This window comes from Prunus persica, chromosome G1 (genome assembly GCF_000346465.2).
Source record: "Prunus persica cultivar Lovell chromosome G1, Prunus_persica_NCBIv2, whole genome shotgun sequence".
Classification (NCBI taxonomy): Eukaryota; Viridiplantae; Streptophyta; class Magnoliopsida; order Rosales; family Rosaceae; genus Prunus; species Prunus persica.
Genome location: NC_034009.1, coordinates 29,219,503 through 29,238,771, shown reverse-complemented (window position 1 = coordinate 29,238,771; position 19,269 = coordinate 29,219,503). Strand labels below are relative to the sequence as shown.

Below are 19,269 nucleotides of genomic sequence, written 5' to 3'. Positions count from 1 at the left end.
CGTGAAACTTGCATTGGCAGTGAAAGACATTATATTCTGCAGAGTTGGTGGATCATTTATTTTAATTTCAATCACTACATCCTGGGCATGAAGACCGCCACCGTTTTCCAGTTTCTTCATGCATGAAAATATTTATGGAGGCAAAAAAAAGAGTCCTCTGTATTTGAGAATATTGAATTGTTTCTCGTAAGGTGGAAATTGGCAAAAGCATAGGTCCACATAACCAGAGGCATGCATTTCCCTCGTACCAAGTTAGCGACCGTATTCTTTCTTCTAAAGGCTAATCAAATATTGCCAAAATTTTTATATAAAACATCATTTCTGCCAGACATTCAGTCGCTCCATGGATCGCTCTCTGCCCTCACGTCTGATGGTTCAATCACTTGTGCTTCCACCACTTCACCAGCACTCGCATCAGATGATTCTCCTGCATCACCGTCAGCTACCTCCGTCTCTGCCTCCTCGTCTTCCGATCTACCCCATCTTCCTCCAAGGGCCATTGCCATCATCTCGTATATCTTGTTTCCCAACTCAGCTGGGCTGTCAGGCTGAGTCATCAAAGAAATAAGTAAGAATGGCATAAAGCTACTCTAAACTATGACATTTCAACAAAGGAAAAACAAAGGCTTGCTCCTTACTGTGAATCCACTGGAGATCAATGCTGTGTCATACAATAGGTCTACAGCTCTCTTGGCATCTGTGCTGTCAGGGGCGTTCTTGCAAGCAGCCTGCAGTAGAAAACAACCGTCAATCCAGTGATTTTAAGTCTTCTACTTCCAGTCAGGAATAGTTCTCCTGACCACATGAAAGCATGAAATTTTTGTTTTCGTTTTTCTCATTCACATTTTGATGCATCTATCTTGCATATTCAATCTACTGTTTAATAAGAGCGGTCTCATGATCCTACCTTTAGATCTTTAACGATGGGATGATCTGGATTAACTTCCAATATTCTCCTGCCCCTCATGAACTCCAAACTTGCAGTATCACCAAGTGCCTGTGCTTTCATCAATCTGCAAAAGCAAATTTTTTTTATCATAATCATAGCAAGGGAAGGTAACAATTAACCAGCACTTTTCTTAGTATGTATCCTTACTGCAAACAAAAATCTACCTTTCCATATTGGCAGACCATCCAAACTTGCCAGAAACAAGTACACAGGGAGATGAGCTTAGACGCTTTGAGACTTGGACTTTTGCCACCTTATCACCAAGTTGTTGCTTTATCCAGTCACAGAGAAGATTGTATTCTTGTTCAGTTTCCCTTTCTTTGACCTCATCCTCATCACCTGGTATCATAAACTTTTTGGTGAGAAACATGAGAAAGAACAAGAAGGAAGCCACAAAGCTGAACATAGTAAAACAACTGCCAATAACATCTGAACATGCTGATTAATTTTCCAAATAACAACTAGGGGCGAGTACTAACCAAGCTCTAAATCTTCCTTGCTAATGTCTACAAACTTCTTTTCTTTGTATGTCTGTAGGTTCTGGATGGCCACTTCATCAATAGGTTCTACTAAATACAAAACCTGAGACAAAAGAAACAGCATCAGCAACCTGGGGAGGAAAACTCATCACAAAGGAAAAACAATTGTTTCTGAAACCAATTATTTTTTAATGATGTTTAAGATTTCCGTTCCTCCAAAAAGTTTAAAAGGAAAACATAATCGTCTTGTCTTTTTCTACCACTAGCTTGCAAATCAGATTTTCTATACAAATCACCATTGTTCCTCTACTGGACTACTGCCAAATTCAGCAGGACAGATACCTCAATATCTTTCTGAACCAACTTTTCCAAGAATGGAGCACTTTTCGCACTTTTCAGACTGTCTGCTGCCAAGTAATAGATTGCCTTCTGGTTCTCAGGCATGTTCTCGACATAATCATCTAAGCTTATCAGTTCTTCCTCACTTTTTGAAGAGTAGAACCGCAACAAGGGTGTTAGGCGCTTGTGATTTCCAGAGTCCTCGATGCATCCCAATTTTAGAAACCTGCCAAAGTTCTCCCATAATTTCTTGTAATCCTGGGATCAAGTTCAACCATTTTCCAAGTTAATAACAATTTTCAGCCTTTCAGGTGGAATTGAAGAATAAAACACAAATTTAATTGCTGCCACCAACCTCTTTATTTTCACTCTCAGAAATCTCTTGAATCATGTCAAATGTTTTCCGTACAAGTCTCTTTCTCATAATTCTTACCTGAAAATGGTAGACAGATTGAGATGAAGAAATAATACAAATATCCAAGCACATAGAAAGAACAAAGAACTAAATATTAACTGCTACAGAGATGTTCATTCACAAATTTGTAAGAATAATAGCATTCCCTTCCCAAAATGCATAAAGATAGTGGAAAAACTAAGGCTTACAATTCGACTTTCTTGAAGAATCTCTCGAGAAACGTTAAGAGGAAGATCATTTGAATCCACCACACCCTTAACAAAGCTCAGGTATCGAGGAAACTGCAAAAAGAATAAAGGTGTTACAGCCACAAACCATATTACCAAACAAATAAGCATCAACCCCAAAATGTATTTTCAACATTCCGGATGGTACATCACAAGTTGAATACCATCAATAGACCACTTTTATGCTGAACTAGCACAATCGTAGCAGAGGGAATTGACTATAACATCTAAACAAATCCATTGATGAAGGATAAAACAATTCTTCTTTTGATTAGAACATCTCATAACTACATGAGTATTAAGGAATACTCCATTTTCCAATTCAAATACAGATTAAACGGTCAACACCAGCATTGTTAATAATATACAAATTATTTTCCATCATAAAATAAATCACAAAGGAAACTTAATGTGCAACAGTATATGGAACAAGGAAGATCACCACTAACATGAAACAAAGACGACAAACTAATGGAAGCTCAAATTCACACCGTTTTGCAATATATCGAAACTTACCAGTTCACCATCAAAATCATCTGAGATAAATATCCGTTTCACATACAAACGTATATTCTTTGTTTTTGCGTTCACTACATCCTCATTGTTAAGAGGCCCCATTCCAGGAATATAAAGAACACTCCTGAACTCCACCTCACCCTGCACAGATTTCAAAGTTAAAACTCCAAATCTGCTAAATTTTCTACCTCAACCAATATTAAAACAACAGACAATGAGACAAAGGGGGAGAGAGGGAGGGGGAGAGAGAGAGAGAGAGGGAGAGAGCGAGAGAGAGAAACCATTTCAGTACCTCAGTGGTGAAGTGAGTGTATGCAACTGGATCCAAGAACTCACTAAAAGTTTTTTTGTAAAATTCATGGTACTCGTCTTTTTCAACTTCCTTTGGATTCCGCATCTGCAGAAGAACAAAAACAAAAACAAAAATTATACAAGAAAAGGCTATAAAATATATAACAAGAAAATGCATACACATTAGGCAAACAGACCATGCTGAATCTAAAATACATATACCATGACATCAATAACACTATGCCTTCAACTCACCCATATAGGCTTCGTTTCATTTGCTAATTCCCAATCCCAATACTTCTCAGTTTTTGTCTTCTTTTTCTTCTCACCCTGGTAAGAATCAAAGTAACTTATTTCACTGTATAAGTTGATGAGAAAAAACTACATTTCCCACAATCGGGAATCCTATGTCAATTACCTCTGGCTTTGGTTCTTCTCCTTCTTTTGGTTCTTCCTCCTCTTCCACCTGCCAAAAGTTTCCACTCAATGAGGACCGGCAAAAGTGCTAATTGCTTCATTATATGAACAATAGATACTTCTTAAGCATAAACTGTGAGGTATAGAAGAAATATAGCCTCAAGGATTAGTTTGCAAGGTCAAGCCAATAAAGACTACTTATCCAGAGTCACATTTTGATAGCAATACTTTTCTGATTATCACCTACAATGTACACTTGACATGCACCTTCAACTAATCAAGAAGTAACAGTCCAACCATTTAGGAAAAGATGAACCACATGCAGAAATCCAATTGTACTAATCCCTTCAAAACCTGCCATATAGAGGGAAAGGGTTTGACACAGCAGAAAATGAAGTACTCACCTCAACAGTCCTCGATTTTTCTTGCCATGTATAGATGGGGAAGGAAACAAACTGCGAGTAATTCTTCACCAAACCCTGGATCCGGGCTGGCTCTGAAAACTCATACTTGTCATCCGGCTGCAAGGAGGGATTTCACTTTAAGATAGTTCTTGGTAAGACATCAGAATAAATTGAAAATTAAGCAATGGAATGTCCCAACAAAAGATAATGACTTTAATGTGTCAACATCTGGCAATTACTGGGCATAACTTCAATGCCCAATAAACAAGAAAAGTCACATGCAAAATGACCAAATGCCATGAAAAGAGAAATGAAGTAGCAGGTAAGGTACCCTTAAATAGAGTGTGATCTGTGTTCCACGGCGTATGAGATTTTCAGGATCAGTTTCTTCCCTAATTACATAAGAGCTACTGTCAGCCGCTGCTTCCCAAACATATTGCTTGTCTGACCTTGGGCTTTTTGTAGAGACAACAACCTGATTTTGTATAATATATACAAGCCAATTAGCAGCTACCCAGGAAAGCCATCCACGTTAAAAGCTCAGCTACAAGCAGATAGTTAGAAAAACGCATAAATAATTGTGAAAACACTACTGCACCTTCTCAGCGACCAGAAAAGCAGAATAGAACCCAACACCAAATTGACCAATTAAGCCATTGTCTGCACCAAGATCCTTATTTTCCTACCAAAATATAAGGCTGAGAAGTAAGCTTCAAAAGCATCAAAAACCCTCAAAAATCATTCACATGGAAATAACAAACTGAAATATAATGCATTCAACAGATGCAATAACTAATGCCCGGTTGTGAGAGTCAAGGGAGAAAGGGGGAGAGAGACACCTTCAGAGCCTTTAAGAACTTTGAAGTACCACTCTGAGCAATGGTTCCAAGGCAGTCAATGAGTTCCTCTTTCGTCATTCCAATACCAGTATCCCTAAAAGTCAGAGAAACAGACTTCAATTACCTCCACTAATCCATCCAGGGACAAAAATGAAGCAAAGATTTACAAAAACATACGTTATAGTGATAGTCCCATTATCTGGATCAGGTTTGATGCGTATCTGTAGCTCACCAGCATCTCCAAGCAGAGAGGGCTCAGTCACACTCAAAAATCTCAACTTGTCCAAAGCATCACTTGCATTACTGGAACAAGAAAGCAAAATAAAGTCAACATATGGACCAAAAAGAAAGGCAAATACAAAACATATCATAGTGAGCAAATTATACGATACTCATCTAAAATCTATGTGATTGAAAAGTTTAAAGAACAAACGAAGGAGCAAATTCTACAAGCAGAAATAGCATATCGTATAGGTGAGTCACCAGAATGACACGTTGCATTGAAGTTTATGCATATGCAGCTCACCTCACAAGCTCCCTCAGAAACACCTCCTTGTGGCTGTATAGACTATGAACTATCAAATCCATTAGGCGAGTGACCTGCAATAAGTTTCAAAGTCATCAACTTTCGATTCCAAACTCAAAACCCAATAACCGAATCCTCTCAAGTAATGAGTACTAACCCGATTAAAAAAATTATTTTCATTTTCTATCTAAAACAGTGACAAAGACCCATAATTTAGTACCAAAGCGTCCATTTTGATTGCGAGGAAACATCAAAAATGCATAAAAGTCTATAAATTTCCTATAAATTTTAGTCACTGGGTTACTGCAATTGCAGAGCCGCAGTTGATGGATTCCAAAACCAAACAGAGAGTAAATAGAATTCAAAACCCAATTGAGTAAGAATCCAAAAGACCACAAATTTATCGAAACAGAGAAAGGGATGCACCTCGGCTTGGTACTCGAATTTTTCACCGGGCGTATCGGTGGCTTCTTTCTCGGCAACCGCCGCATCACATCGAATAGATATTCCTCTGTTTTTGCTCTCAAGCTTCCACTTCAATCCACCGCAAGAGAAGCCCTTCCTGAGCCCATTTTGAGGAACAAAAGCACTTCTCAGGCTCAAGGCCTTGCTGGGGTTTCTAAGTGTGAAGGGAGATGAGGAAGGAAGTGAAGCTAGAGAAGCAGTTGCTAAGCTTCTGCTTAGAACTGGAGCCATTGAACCCTAAACCTAACAGATGTTGAGTTGGGGGCGATAGTTGTGTTGTGTTGTGTCAAACAGAGTCTCTAAAGTGTAAAAACCCTTGTGACTTGGTGAGGGTTTAGCAGTTTTAAGTAGGAGGTTGGAGTGTTCTAGAAATATCAAAACTTTGGGGCTTCTCCCTTTTGTTTGGACTCGGAGCTTCGTTCTGCGGAATTGTGAGGCCTATATTCTGCCATTTCAGCTACCACAACAATATCCTCTTCTTTTTTAATTTTTCTTTTCTTTTTTATTGCCAAAATTTGAAATTTTACTGGGAATTTGGTCATGTTCCAAATTTGTAACCCAATTAAATATCTAATTAATAATTAAAATGTTTGCAGTAGCCACAAATTACTACACAATATGACTTTGCATGTTCTGCGGATTGTATTAGCTTTCCAAGCACCAATTGAGGTTCAAAAATGGGACGTAAAAGGCTTGAGACTTGAGCCACACATGAAGAAATTCAAACTCAATTCTTTACATTCAATTCATGTTCATATGGTATATGGTCTCTTTTCTTTGACCAACATGGCAACATGTGTGATGGGGCTATGAGAGAAATCCCTTAAAACAAGTATTGGATCTAAATTAGTTTCAGGCAGAACATGACCACAAAGTTTAAATGTTTGATATGTTTGTGTTTGGACTGAAGATGGTGGCACGCCTACACAAACAACACTCTGAATCATTACAAGGCCTTTCATTTGGGCCTTAGCTTAGAGTCCCGATTCAGAAAAAGGAGAGAGGCTGGAACACTGTTCAGTGTGCCCAGTCCCACACACCGCCTCCTCTGGGGTGAACAGATTGCTTCCATGTCTTGTGGCAATTCTCCCCTCCTTTTGCTAACTCAACTCTATCAAACTAGTACAATATAAAACAGAGCTACAATTGACAGAGATGCCAACATTGTCGATGTATATTGTAGCTTATGTACCAAAAGATTCAACAATACAGAACAAAGCAGCAATATATTTTATTAGATATCAGATTGAGGAGACAACAGAAGAGAAAGAAGAACCCCATGAGGAATGGGGCTGCACGTGAGCCTATTACCATTTGATAAAACCATGGGGGAAAAATCATTCCCTTCATCCAAACATCCCATCAACCAAACATTCAGTCTCTAAACAAATTACAATCCAAGTAGGAGCACTCAACCTTTCTACCTCAAGCCTCTAATGCTGCATGCTTCAGACAATCAACATTACACAATCCAACCGACCTCACCATATCTCCCAAGCTGCAACCATTGAATTTCAACTGTCATTGTTAAAGAAGAATTGTAAAGGAAACGAAAAGAAAATCGTTGGTAGTTTATCTCACCGGTCGAAGCTGTTTCTAGCTCTCTCTGACTGATCTGTGCTATTTCTTGCCTTGCCAGATCGATCGGTGCTCTTTCTTGACTTCTCTCTCTTATCAGTGCTGGTTCTTGATTTCTCTCTGCCGTCCGTGCTCAGTCTCGATTTTTCTCTCTGCCCAGTGCTGGACCTAGACTTCTCTTTCTGGTCAGTGCTTGATCTGGCCTTCTCCTTGTTGTCTATGGTCTTCAGAGAAGACTCCAATTGATCTGCACTTGGTTCAGGTAAACTTTGAACACGTGGTAATTTCTCTATGGCAGATATGAACTTCCTGAGATGCCTCAAGTACTCTGGATAGAGTTCCAAATTACAATGGTTCCCTCCTTTAAGCCACAAAGGCTCATACTTCTCTTTGCAAAGCTCCCACAGTTGCTTACCATGGGAGAAATCCACAACTTCATCTTCAGTTCCCTACAAAATTGATCAACTGTATCAGTACTTCATGCATATTTTGTAAGAAATTCATTTAAATTATGCCTCTTTAAACCCACATATGCATTAAAACTGACAAAGTTTTGGACTTCATGCATATTGTAACTAATTTCTTTACATTTCTTTACTGAAGTACAGAGTGAATCCCACTGGAAAGCATTTCAATTTGTGGAAGTCATAGAACAATAAATCAAGTTCAAGCCGAACTGAAATGCAAGATAATGTAGTTCACAATCCGTAGACTAATTAGTTAGGCCATACAAAATGTGCCACAAATACTCAAAATCATCATACCAAGCAGGAATGAAAGGAAATTAATAGATGAAGACTTACATGAATTACCAGAACTGGGCAATTGACAAACGGGATCTTATCGATATTCTGCAGCAGAAACAAAACTCAAACATTCAAAAACAGAGATCATTAAACCAATCATAAAAATGAAAAATAAACTGATTTTGTTCAATGAAAGTGGAGGTGAAACCTTGTAAATGTCGAACCAGAATGTTTTCTTAACAGGGTACATCACTCGAAGGCCAGACAGTATAGGACTGTGCAGAACTACAGCCCTCAAGTGAGGCAAACGAATAGCCAACTCCAAAGCTGGTCCACTTCCAACTGACTGTCCATACAATATGACGTCTTCCTCCTTTATACCATACGTCTCTTCGAGGCATTTATATGCAGCTTCTATGTCTGCATAAGTGTCCTGCTCACTTGGCTAATTGATGAAGGTATATATATGTTAGCATGTTATCATCAATATGCTTTTGATTGTTTACAGAAACTAAAGCATGTCAGGACAGTAACCTTAGCATAAAGATGCAGACAATGAACACTTGCCATGGTCTGAAATTGAAGTGTTACAAATGAATGTTGACTTGGAAGTAGTTTGAGCAGATGGGGAAGTTTTGAGAAACTATAATTTCTTTTTCTTCTTTTTGGTTAAAACATATAAAATTAATTTATAGCCAGATGGTACTATTGTTTTTGCCAATCTATGGCATTCCATCATCAAACAAGATGTAAACAAACAGTCCTTTGAAAAATAAATGGGCTCATGACAGTATCAAAGGTCATGTCAAACAGTGACACGTGTTCATTCACAACACTGGATTTGACCCAATTGATCTTAATTACAGAAAATTAGGTAGGCACTAGCTAGCTGGTCGAATTATACCTTTCCAGAAGATTGTCCATAACCAGAATAGTCGTACCTGCAAAATCATATAGCACCATGAAATCCCAACTGATAATAATGGTCTAGATCCTCACACCATTTCTAAATTATTTCATTAACAGAAACAAATTAAGTAACAACTCATTAAGAAAAAAAAAATTAAATGGAAACTGACCCCATGAGATTTACACCAAGATGAAGACTAAGCTCAGTGAAAATGTGGTACATCTGACCTAGATCAGCAGCATTTCCATGGGAGTAAAGCAGAGTGAGAGAAGCACATGGGTTTTTGACAAACATGGCCACAATCTCATTCCCTTTCTTGGTGCTGAGCTTGACCACGTCCACATCATCTCTGGGATGAACATCAGAGATCCTCAATTTCCCAGTTGGTTCATCCACATATACGCTATATGATGGAGGGTCTGGTGGGAAAAATGCAAACTTTGCAGCCATAGAAGATGTTGCAGACCCCATTTTTATTTGATCGGTGGAAGTTCGAAAAAGACTGGGATATTTAATATGGAGTACTAATTTGTGTGGTTTGGGTCATTGGGTGGCTAGCTGCAACAGGTGAGAATTCTACTGCATGGTAAAGTTTGGCTTTTTGCTTTGAAGCTGGTGTTTTGGTAGAAAACTATGTGCTGTGTAAGAGATGAAAAATATGAGATTTTGAACCATGGGAGCTTAGAAGGAATATGAAAGTTGTTTTAAAAGGTTTGTGTTTGATTTGTCTTAATAAAGAAAAGGGTTTTTCCATTTGGTTTATAGAGAAAATGTTTGAATTAATTCCTGTTTTAAGGGTGAGTGAGTGAGTAAGAGAGAGAGAGAGAGGCAAAGATAAAAAGGACAAGACAAAGATGGACAGAGGAAGAAAAAGAAATTCTTGTCGGATAGCAGCAAGAGTGATTTCCCGAGTTTATCTTTTTATTTATTTATTTAAATTAAGGTATATCAACATTCCTCGTATGGAAAATAAATGAATAAATCACAAACGGAACAAGAAGAATAAAATTTAATAATAATAATAATAATAAAATAGAACAGAATAAAATTTAAACATCATCATCCCATTAATTTATTTTCTTAGAAGGCCATTATATAATTAGTTAATTGTTATACGTTAGCTTTCTTTGAAATAAATGGGGTATCGTCGGCAAGTGAAAGCCAAATATATCTTGAACTGTGGAAAATATCCAAAGACGTATATTTTTGAGTCCCAAACCTGCATAATAGTAATCTCTCAACACCATCATGCAAAGGTCATCTCTTAGGCAATACTAGCAACAACAAAAAGGATATTGCTTGTCTCCTATTTTATCTTTCATGCAAATCACAGTTTGACAGGAATGTAGAAGTTCCTACTTACAAAAGGAGGAAAGTATGTTCCTACAAAAAAACTGGAAAAAATAAAATGCATAGTCCACTTAGAGAAATTAATTTTGAATATTGCTATTGCATTCCAAGGAGCGGACTTTGAAAATTGAGAGAACAAGCAAAATGCAAAAAAAGTAGAAGAATGATGAAATTGTGGGGTAATTGATGAAAAAATAAGCAAAAGAACATGAATGAGTGCTTTGGGTGGGGGCCGAGTTCTAAGAGCCGAGGGAACATCAAATGATTGCATATTTGGGGCCATATTTACTTACCACCACAACTTATTTAAAATATTTCATCTTCAACTTCAACACTTCAATGTAATGCCAAATTGCCTGCTGCCAATGGGTTTTTTTTTTTTTTTTTTTTTTTTGGGGGATAAAAGCTCATCTATATGTACACAGATCAAAGCCCAAATACTAATATATTACAAGAACCATCGGCTCAATAGAATCAGGCCTAAGTCCATCTACAGTCATGGGTCATAGACCAAAATAGTCCTAAAATAATATAAAATTTATCTTTAGCCAATATTAAAGGTGTGTTGACGTCAGCTAGCAGTTAAGTGTTTTTTTTAATAGCCTTTCTAAATGTTTTTAAATTCATTTTATTTTAATATATATATATATAATTGGTTTCTGACCATTGGAGGTCAGAACCATTGGTTGAAAAGTTAATCTTTTTTTTTATTTTTTCATTTAAAACCTTTTTAAATGTTTCAAATTCGTTCTGTTTAAATTGTTTTTAAAAAAAATTGGTTATGATCGCGGGAGGTCAGAACCATTGAAACACAGTCTATTTTTTTATTTTTTTTAAATTGCCTTTGTTGATTTTATTATTATTATTTTTTAAAAAAATTTAAAACCTAAAATATGTCTATAAATACCTGAAAATTTCTTCAAAAATTTTCCCACTCATTTCATTCTACATTTCTTACAAATCTATCACATTCTCTACTTATTCACAACTTTCCACACTTTTTCATTTTATCAAATATCTTCCACACGCATTTCATCCAAACATTTCGTACAAATTTATTTTCTTTACTTATTTTGTTATTCATATTGTTTGAAAATTGTCTCGGACTTTAAAGGGACAAAATTGGTCATGAGTGGAAGATGAACATCTTTTCAAGGCTTTCATAAAAGTCTCCGAAAATAGCGGTGCATACTAACTGAAAAAGCAGTAGGCTTTGGGAACGTATCTCACAAAAATACACAAAGGTATCATCAATCGAAAACACTCCATTTATTGACATTTGAAGATGAAGATAAGAGGTGCCACATACACGTATTAAATGCTTATCAACGTACACGTGATATATATGGAATATTGTCTCTAAATAATAATTTAATTAAATTAAACAATACATAGTTGTGGAATGTATGCGCATTATACCATAGTTTTTCTCAAAATAATAAAATACTAGCCCCTTGGCAATTGATTTTCTTTTTTCTTTTTTCTTTTTAAAATTAAGAAAATATAATATGGGTAGTTATGTTCCATAAAAGTATGACATATTATCTGATTTTGTTTTTATTTTTAATTTTTTAATATGAAAAAATGTGAATTTACCATATTATCTTCATTTAATTAATAATTTCAATTCTTAATGTTTGAATTAACCAAGGGTATTTTCTAGTATTTTGAACGTTTCACCATTATCTGCCTTTTGCTTTATATATATATAGATGAAGGGCCCTAAAATATAGCCATATATGACTGGAGATGAAAAAATTTAACCATACACTATTGTTTGGGCCTAATTTGACACGCTCAGTCTAAAATCAAAAAGCCCACAAAACAGAAAAAGAATAGGCCTTGATTCCAGAAAAGCAGCCCAAACCAAACAAAAGAGACACATGTCTTTTACAAAGTGGCAGAGGTGTAAAAAACACAAAATAAGTCAATAAAATTGCCAATTAATGACAATTCATCACCAAAATAGATCGATAAATTTCTAAAGAAAAATTGGATTGGGTCCAACTTCTAAATTCTCACCATTTATGTCAAAAATCCATAATGTAAGACAACAGATCTTTTTGGAATGTCTATTCTCAAAGAAGCCCACGTGGCTACCTAACTTTGAAGAAGTAAAAAATCTCAACTATCACAGAGGAGCTGACAGATAGTTAATAAAGGCAGGTCTTACAAGAGGACTTCTCCATTTTTGCAGTCAAAGGAAGAAGATCAAAATCCTTTTTTTTATTATATAGAAACTATGCACCAAAGCAGGTGGCCTTTCTAAGAGATAAGCAGACTACAATTTCAAAAGATAAGTAGGGGCAAGGGAGTTGTTCAAATAGGGAAAGCAAACTGACCATCATGGCAAATTAAGTTGTCCTCTTTATAAGGAACAAACAGAGAATAAAGGGAGTTGGTTTTTTCAGAAAAGCAAAGAAAAGACCTCTATGAAAGCTGATTGCTGATGGTTCTTATCTGCCAAAAACAATGACTTCCTTCTTTTACGGCTTTGAAAAGAGAAAAGATTTTTTTTGAAGATCTGCCGCCCATTATTAAAAGATTAGAATTCTCACTCCAGCATTTCCTATAAAACTAAAAGAAGGTGAACAGATCAAGGACAGCCAAAAAATCAATCAAAAACAAAAACTCAAAATGATCACTTGATCTCAAAAGCCTCAAAACACTGAAGCAACCAAAAGCTCATTGAGCCACAAGAAACAAGTCAACTATAATCCAGAATCTCTAAATTCAGATCAATTTTAGAGAAATAGTCATTCAAAGCGAGATTTCTCTCGTTACAAATTTGGTTCAGCTTAAACCAAGTCAAGCAGAGTTCTGGTTTTTATCAAATATGAAAACCTCAACAAATTTATGGAGAGCCCTGATCAAGCAGAACAGGTACTACAGTGCAGTTTCAGCTCAGTAATCATCAGGCCCAGTCATTTCTGCCCCTTCTAGACTGAAGAGGTCCCAATTCTGCCCGTTTAAAAAGCCTTCTAGGGCTTGAAATAGATTAAAGTTCTGCCAAACTCGAACGTTGGTATCTATTTACAGCTGAAACCTGACAGTTAAAGGTGTTGACAGTCCAGTTTAGCACAGGCACACCCAATCCAGCCCGGATCAGAAGCACCTATCCAGGCAGAAATAGAAGTCCAACCCTTTTTTTGTCTTTCTAGAGTTGGTTTTTCCTTTTTGAGTTTTGTAAAAGGCACTCTGCCTAAAACAGTTCGCTATCTTATCATTTATTCCGGTCAGAACTACCAGTTTTGTACTGTGAAAAATTGTGAAGTCCTCACCAGTCTGAGACAAGAAAAGAACTTACTTGGGAGATTTTCCTCACTCAAATTCACAATCGCTTGTTTAGAAATCAGTAACTTGGAGCGCAAGTTATCTATTTTTAAGATGTATACTAGGATTTTTCATTACTAGCATTGGCACGCTCGTACACTAAAGAAATTTGATTTGTTGACTAGTCAATGGTTTTCAAGGCAATTGGGAACTTTGCTCTACCATCACAGGAACAAACAAAAAACGTGTGAACAACTATTCTTTAAAAAATTAATATTTTAAAGGGCTAAATTTATAGCCCTGGACTACATTTAGCCCTAAGACTAGAGATGGCCTAAAGTAAGAAGAAAGAAAGAGACCCAATTTCAATTTTTAATAGTTTACTTCATCGAAATTTGATATATATGTTATTTGTGAAGGAGGTTGAGGTTCCACCACAAAACCAATTAGTAATGGGGGAAGTAACCCAACTCCTTATAAGCCGTTTCTAGATTTATCAACTTTCCAATGTGGGACTTTTTACTTTCACGATTTGTGCAATCTTTATTGACCGACCACTTATCTAATATGGGTAGGTCTTATATACATTGGTGGAGCCCACTTCTATTAGAGAGCTGGTCAATAAAAATGGTACCAATAGCATTGTTGATATTTCAAATTTAACTATTTTAATTAACTTTTGTTAGCTAAATTATTTGAATATTAGCAAGATGAAAATGTTTGGATTTGTACGAAAAGAAAGAAAGAAAAAAAAGCTTTGATACATGAATTTAGATGATACATTGCACCTAATTATTTCAAAATTTTGAATGTCAAATTATTTCCTTTTATTTTTGGTCAACATTTCACATTTATTTCCTTAAACGCATTGGATCTAGTATTTGATGATCGATCTTCAACGGCCTAATTAAATTGTTGAAATTCAAATCACTTTTCGGCTGGCTGAAACTCATACATTTCCACTAGGCAACTTGCAGAAGCTGCTAACTGGTAAGGTTCCATAATTCTGTACTTATTTTCTTTTTAATTTTTCTGTTAAGATTATATATATATATATATATATATATATATATATTATAATTTGTGGCTAGATATACGCAAAATGCCATGCAACACAGTGCACAAATTCCGACTTTGGAAAAACATATTTAGAGGTGGTTTGAGTTGAGTTGAGCAAAACAAATGAGTTTTACACTGTAGACGAGGGCTACCCACTGAAAGTTTCGTTGGATGAAACGCCTTCACTATCCCAAGTTCTTAAACCCTAGACACAATTCCAGGTGTTCTAACACACATAGACATAGTTGCGAGAGCCCTTATAATATACGCAAAAGAGTGAGTGATTCAAAATTATACTACTTTGCATCGCATAGATGTTTCTTATTCTCTTAATTTCATGCCATATATATGCATCATCTTCTGCGCATATATTACATTAAATTATTTCATCTTTAAATATGACGGACTCGTATTTTTATGAGTTCGGCACAAAACATTAATGAATGTGACTTATTAGCTTTTAGTTTAGTGGTAATTTTATATATAATTGAAAGAGATGGTTTAAATTCAAATCTCTTTTACTGCCGATCACAAAACCTAAAGCAATCATGAGATACAAGAAATTTGACTCTCGCTCTTTTTAACATGCCATAATTCTTCATATTATAATATAACATATTGTTGTTATTATGGTGAGATACTATAATATATACATATGAGAAACCGTAGCCTTAGCCTGCCAAAAGTAATGTGTATAAAATACATGGAATTGAGGAATTAGGCCAAGCCAGCCCTTCGATGTGCTTGATGGCTGTTTGCATATGACGGCAGACAGGCACAAAACACTTTAACGTCCGTAGCTTCCGTTCCACGTTATAGCACTAAGTTTCTCTTCTAACCATGCATGCCCCTCTTGGCCCTTGAGGTCTAAATAGTTAGGTTTGTTTCTGAAAATGCGAGAAACATACATCAAATTCTTCTCAAGATGCTTCGAAATCTTCGTTCCCACATCAAAATACACATGGGTTACACGGAGTTTTATGTAGCATTTGTAATGGTTGTCTTGGCCACAGCCAATCCTCTAAAAAAGATAAAATATTCAAAGGTTTTTAGGAACCCTAGGGTCCCCTAGATAGGCTATATATTTGACTAGTTTAGTTTGACTTGGGTATATATGTTATGTGTGTGTGTGTGTTGATGCTACCTATATATTTGACTTGGGTTTTACACATTTGACTCTCTTTGAAATCCAGATTAACACATTCACTGACTCACTCTGCAGTGCTAGGTTTCATTTATTCTTCTCTTTAAAGGGTGAAAAGGGAAAGACAGACAGATATTTGGGGCTATTATGAAGTCTTCTAGTTATTGCTTGCTACTGTTCGTGCTTGTTTCTGCTGCAAGCATATGGGGTATGTCTGCACATCCCCTTCATCAATTAGGTATCTGTTTTTCTTTCTCTATTGTATAGTTCAAATTTTTCTTTAATATGCTTGAAATTACTGTACTGTTTCTCACTATGCAATGTTTAAGCTTACCAACACTTCAATTTTCTTTAATTTGAAGGCGAAAACGCTGCCGTGATCAAAATTAACGATGTTTCTACCGTAACGGTATGCAATGTTTTAGTTATTATATTCTGAAATAACCAGACTAATATTAATGTACATTTTAAAGGTTTAGTATAAAGATATGATTCATTCTATAATTTATATATATACCTGCAGGGCCAGGATATTGATGAAGTGGTTTGTCCTTCTACATCTACTGCTACTAAGGAGGACAAGAAGATAGGAGGAAGGAAAATGGGTGCTATCCACAAGGTGGTGAGGTTAGAGAAGGAAGTTAAAGTAGAAGTGGATGCTGTGAGTGGAAGGAAGAGCAACTCAAAGACGGCTTCAAGCAGCAGCTCAGAGCTTGAAGGAAAATCACCACGTCGCAGTCATGAAGCGAATACGATTGGCAATGGAGAAAGTGGACAAAGTAGCAGTGTAAAAGGAGGTGTTGATCATGATCATAATGATGAATATTCTGCAGGTTTTGTAGCTTTTAGTCAAGATTACCATTCACCAAGGCACCACCCTCCTAAGAATAACTAGTCCTAAAAAACGGATGAGGCCTTATATTATATATGAATTTCGGTAACGTACTAATTATCAACCTTCTAATTTTACTTTTTACTTCTCTTAATTGGGTCTCCTTTTCCTTTTCCTTTTTTTTTTTTCCCTGAATGCTCCTTTTGTGGTAAACTTTACACAAATCGTTTGAGAGTGCTTTTGAAATAGTTAAAAGTTAAAATTGCTAGTGTTCCGCAGAAAAACTTAAAATCATTTTCTCATGAGTTGGATTTTTAATAAAACTTTTGACGTCCTTCTATTAGAAGCATTTATGAAAATGCGCTTATGAACAAAAGTGTTTTCTAAACAAAAATTCGCAAATGAGCTCAAGAATGTTGCAAAATATTTTTCCCAGGCCCATTAGAGAACCTGAGTCCGACTGTACGATCAAACTGGACCAAAGCCAGCCCAATGGTTTGGTGAGGCAGCAAATATGCAAATATGACCCAACACAGTACAGATCAGACATCATGGCCTTGTAAAAACTTCACCGTCACCTTTCATAAAATTTCCAACGCAAAAAGTTAACAGACGCCGGTGGTTAAGAGACACTTGTTTATTAACAACCAAGAACCAACCAACCGCTGTCCAAAGTTCAAAAACATTTTGGGGTCGGAAAGTCCACAACGGGGTGGATAAATTGGACAATATAGATGTGCATCTTTCCACATTCACACCACCACACTGCCCTAACCATATAGTCAACTCCAAGTCTCCCTGCTCTCTCCTTCTCTGGATCACCAAACAGAAAACCATGTCGACTTCTGGCAAAACCCACATCCTGGTGTTCCCCTACCCAGCGCAAGGGCACATGCTCCCAATTTTAGACCTAACCCACCAGCTAGCCCTCCACGGCCTCTCCATAACTATCTTGGTCACCCCCAAAAACCTCCCAAACCTAACCCCTCTCCTCCACACCCACCCCTCCTCCATCCAAACCGTAGTCCTCCCCTTCCCTCCTCACCCCAAAATACCCTCCGGCGTTGAGAACATCAAGGACATAGGCAACCACGGCAACTTGTATGTGATCAACGCCCTAGCCAATCTCCAGGCCCCGATTGTCCACTGGTTCAGCTCCCACCCTAACCCCCCGGTGGCCCTCATCTCTGATTTCTTCCTCGGGTGGACCCTACACCTGGCCCACCAGCTTGGCATTCCCAGAATTACCTTTTACTCCTCTGGCGCCTTCTTGGCCTCTGTGTTCCACTACTGCTGGCGTAATTTGGACAAAATGCGCTCCTCCTCAGGGATCGTTCATTTTCCTGATCTTCCTAGATCGCCCTCTTTTAAACAGGACCAGGTGCCCTCTGTGGTCCGCTGCCACAAAGAATCGGATCCCGAGTCTGAGCTCCTGAGGAATTCCATGCTCGCCAATACCGAGAGTTGGGGATGCGTTTTCAACAGCTCTGAGGACTTGGAGGCTGAGTATTTCGCCCACTTGCGGGCTAAAATGGGCCACTCCCGTGTTTACGCGGTCGGGCCATTGAGTCTAACAGCGGCCGAGGCTGCTGATGACAGTAGTTTGGGCCGGGCCAACCCAAATAAGGACTCCGATGCCAATGTGATGACGTGGCTCGACGGGTGCCCCGACGGATCTGTGCTCTACGTTTGCTTTGGGAGTCAGAAGTTGCCAAATAGGCAGCAGATGGAGGCCTTGGCTTCTGGGCTCGAACGGAGCAGGGTCCGGTTTGTGTGGGCCGTGAAAACAGGCTCGGCCCAACAGGTGAAAGATGGGTATGGGGTTTTACCAGATGGATTTGAGGAAAGGGTTGGCGGGAGGGGCTTGGTCATAAAGGGTTGGGCCCCACAGGTATTGATCCTGGGCCACAAGGCCGTGGGTGGATTTGTGAGCCACTGTGGGTGGAACTCAGTGCTGGAAGCGATAGTGGCTGGTGTATTGATATTGGGCTGGCCCATGGAGGCTGACCAGTTTGTGAATGCCAAGTTGTTGGCTGAGGACATGGGTGTGGCCGTGAAGGTGTGCGAAGGCGATAATGCAGTGCCAGACCCAGCTGAGTTAGGAAAGGTGATTTCCGAGTCGATGACCGGGGAGACACCGGAGAAGGTGAGAGCAAAGGAACTGAGGGACAAGGCATTTGCGGCAGTGGGAAGTGGCGGGAGCTCTTCAAAGCATTTGGATGAGCTTGTCAAAGAATTGGGCCAGCTTAAAGCGGGCCGAAAGTGAAGCCCACAATATTTTTAGCCAAACAGATGTTCGACGCATAGTTTGTTTAGTAATGTTTCAATGTACTATGTTGTATTTGGTCCCTAAATAATTACATGACTCTTTCACAAGCAACCAAAGAAGAACAAAGTTTTGACAAAACAAAAGAGACTTAGGAAGCTTAGCATGAAATTGATGGATGGGATATCTTTTTCTGTGCAGGCAACAAGTATGCCTCAAACCTACAGAGCAAAAAAAAAGAGTA

General features: G+C 37.8%; 3 protein-coding genes across 3 annotated transcripts; 1 reads left to right on the top strand and 2 right to left on the bottom strand.

Moving 5' to 3' along the window:
• LOC18789659 (heat shock protein 90-5, chloroplastic) lies at window positions 132-6,262 on the bottom strand. Its single transcript, XM_007225602.2, has 19 exons — window positions 5,829-6,262; window positions 5,403-5,476; window positions 5,054-5,179; window positions 4,877-4,970; window positions 4,636-4,719; window positions 4,369-4,512; window positions 4,038-4,154; window positions 3,635-3,682; window positions 3,472-3,546; window positions 3,218-3,322; window positions 2,926-3,066; window positions 2,371-2,463; window positions 2,123-2,200; window positions 1,771-2,025; window positions 1,429-1,531; window positions 1,114-1,288; window positions 908-1,013; window positions 639-728; window positions 132-548 (listed from the first exon to the last, which is right to left on the bottom strand). The coding sequence occupies exons 1-19, from the start codon at window positions 6,096-6,098 to the stop codon at window positions 333-335; spliced, it is 2,394 nt and encodes a 797-aa protein (XP_007225664.1). The 5' UTR covers window positions 6,099-6,262; the 3' UTR covers window positions 132-332.
• On the bottom strand, window positions 7,014-9,871 carry LOC18791533 (protein ABHD17B). The gene is made up of 6 exons (XM_007223153.2): window positions 9,271-9,871; window positions 9,096-9,132; window positions 8,400-8,636; window positions 8,249-8,296; window positions 7,449-7,894; window positions 7,014-7,365 (listed from the first exon to the last, which is right to left on the bottom strand). The coding sequence occupies exons 1-6, from the start codon at window positions 9,570-9,572 to the stop codon at window positions 7,293-7,295; spliced, it is 1,143 nt and encodes a 380-aa protein (XP_007223215.1). The 5' UTR covers window positions 9,573-9,871; the 3' UTR covers window positions 7,014-7,292.
• On the top strand, window positions 17,314-19,137 carry LOC18789594 (UDP-glycosyltransferase 89A2). The gene has a single exon (XM_007226385.2). It carries the CDS (start codon window positions 17,595-17,597, stop codon window positions 19,023-19,025), a length of 1,431 nt encoding a protein of 476 aa, XP_007226447.1. The 5' UTR covers window positions 17,314-17,594; the 3' UTR covers window positions 19,026-19,137.

Coding starts and splice junctions, on each gene's coding strand:
- LOC18789659 (XM_007225602.2), bottom strand. CDS start 6,098: ATGGCTCCAGTTCTAAGCAGAAGCTTAGCAACTGCTTCTCTAGCTTCA. Junction 3,683..4,037: donor AAAAATCGAGGACTGTTGAG/GTGAGTACTTCA, acceptor AACTTTTGGCAG/GTGGAAGAGGAGGAAGAACC. Junction 549..638: donor TGATCTCCAGTGGATTCACA/GTAAGGAGCAAG, acceptor TTGATGACTCAG/CCTGACAGCCCAGCTGAGTT.
- LOC18791533 (XM_007223153.2), bottom strand. CDS start 9,572: ATGGGGTCTGCAACATCTTCTATGGCTGCAAAGTTTGCATTTTTCCCA. Junction 9,133..9,270: donor CTTGGTGTAAATCTCATGGG/GTCAGTTTCCAT, acceptor ATGATTTTGCAG/GTACGACTATTCTGGTTATG. Junction 7,366..7,448: donor GCTAGAAACAGCTTCGACCG/GTGAGATAAACT, acceptor CAATGGTTGCAG/CTTGGGAGATATGGTGAGGT.
- LOC18789594 (XM_007226385.2), top strand. CDS start 17,595: ATGTCGACTTCTGGCAAAACCCACATCCTGGTGTTCCCCTACCCAGCG.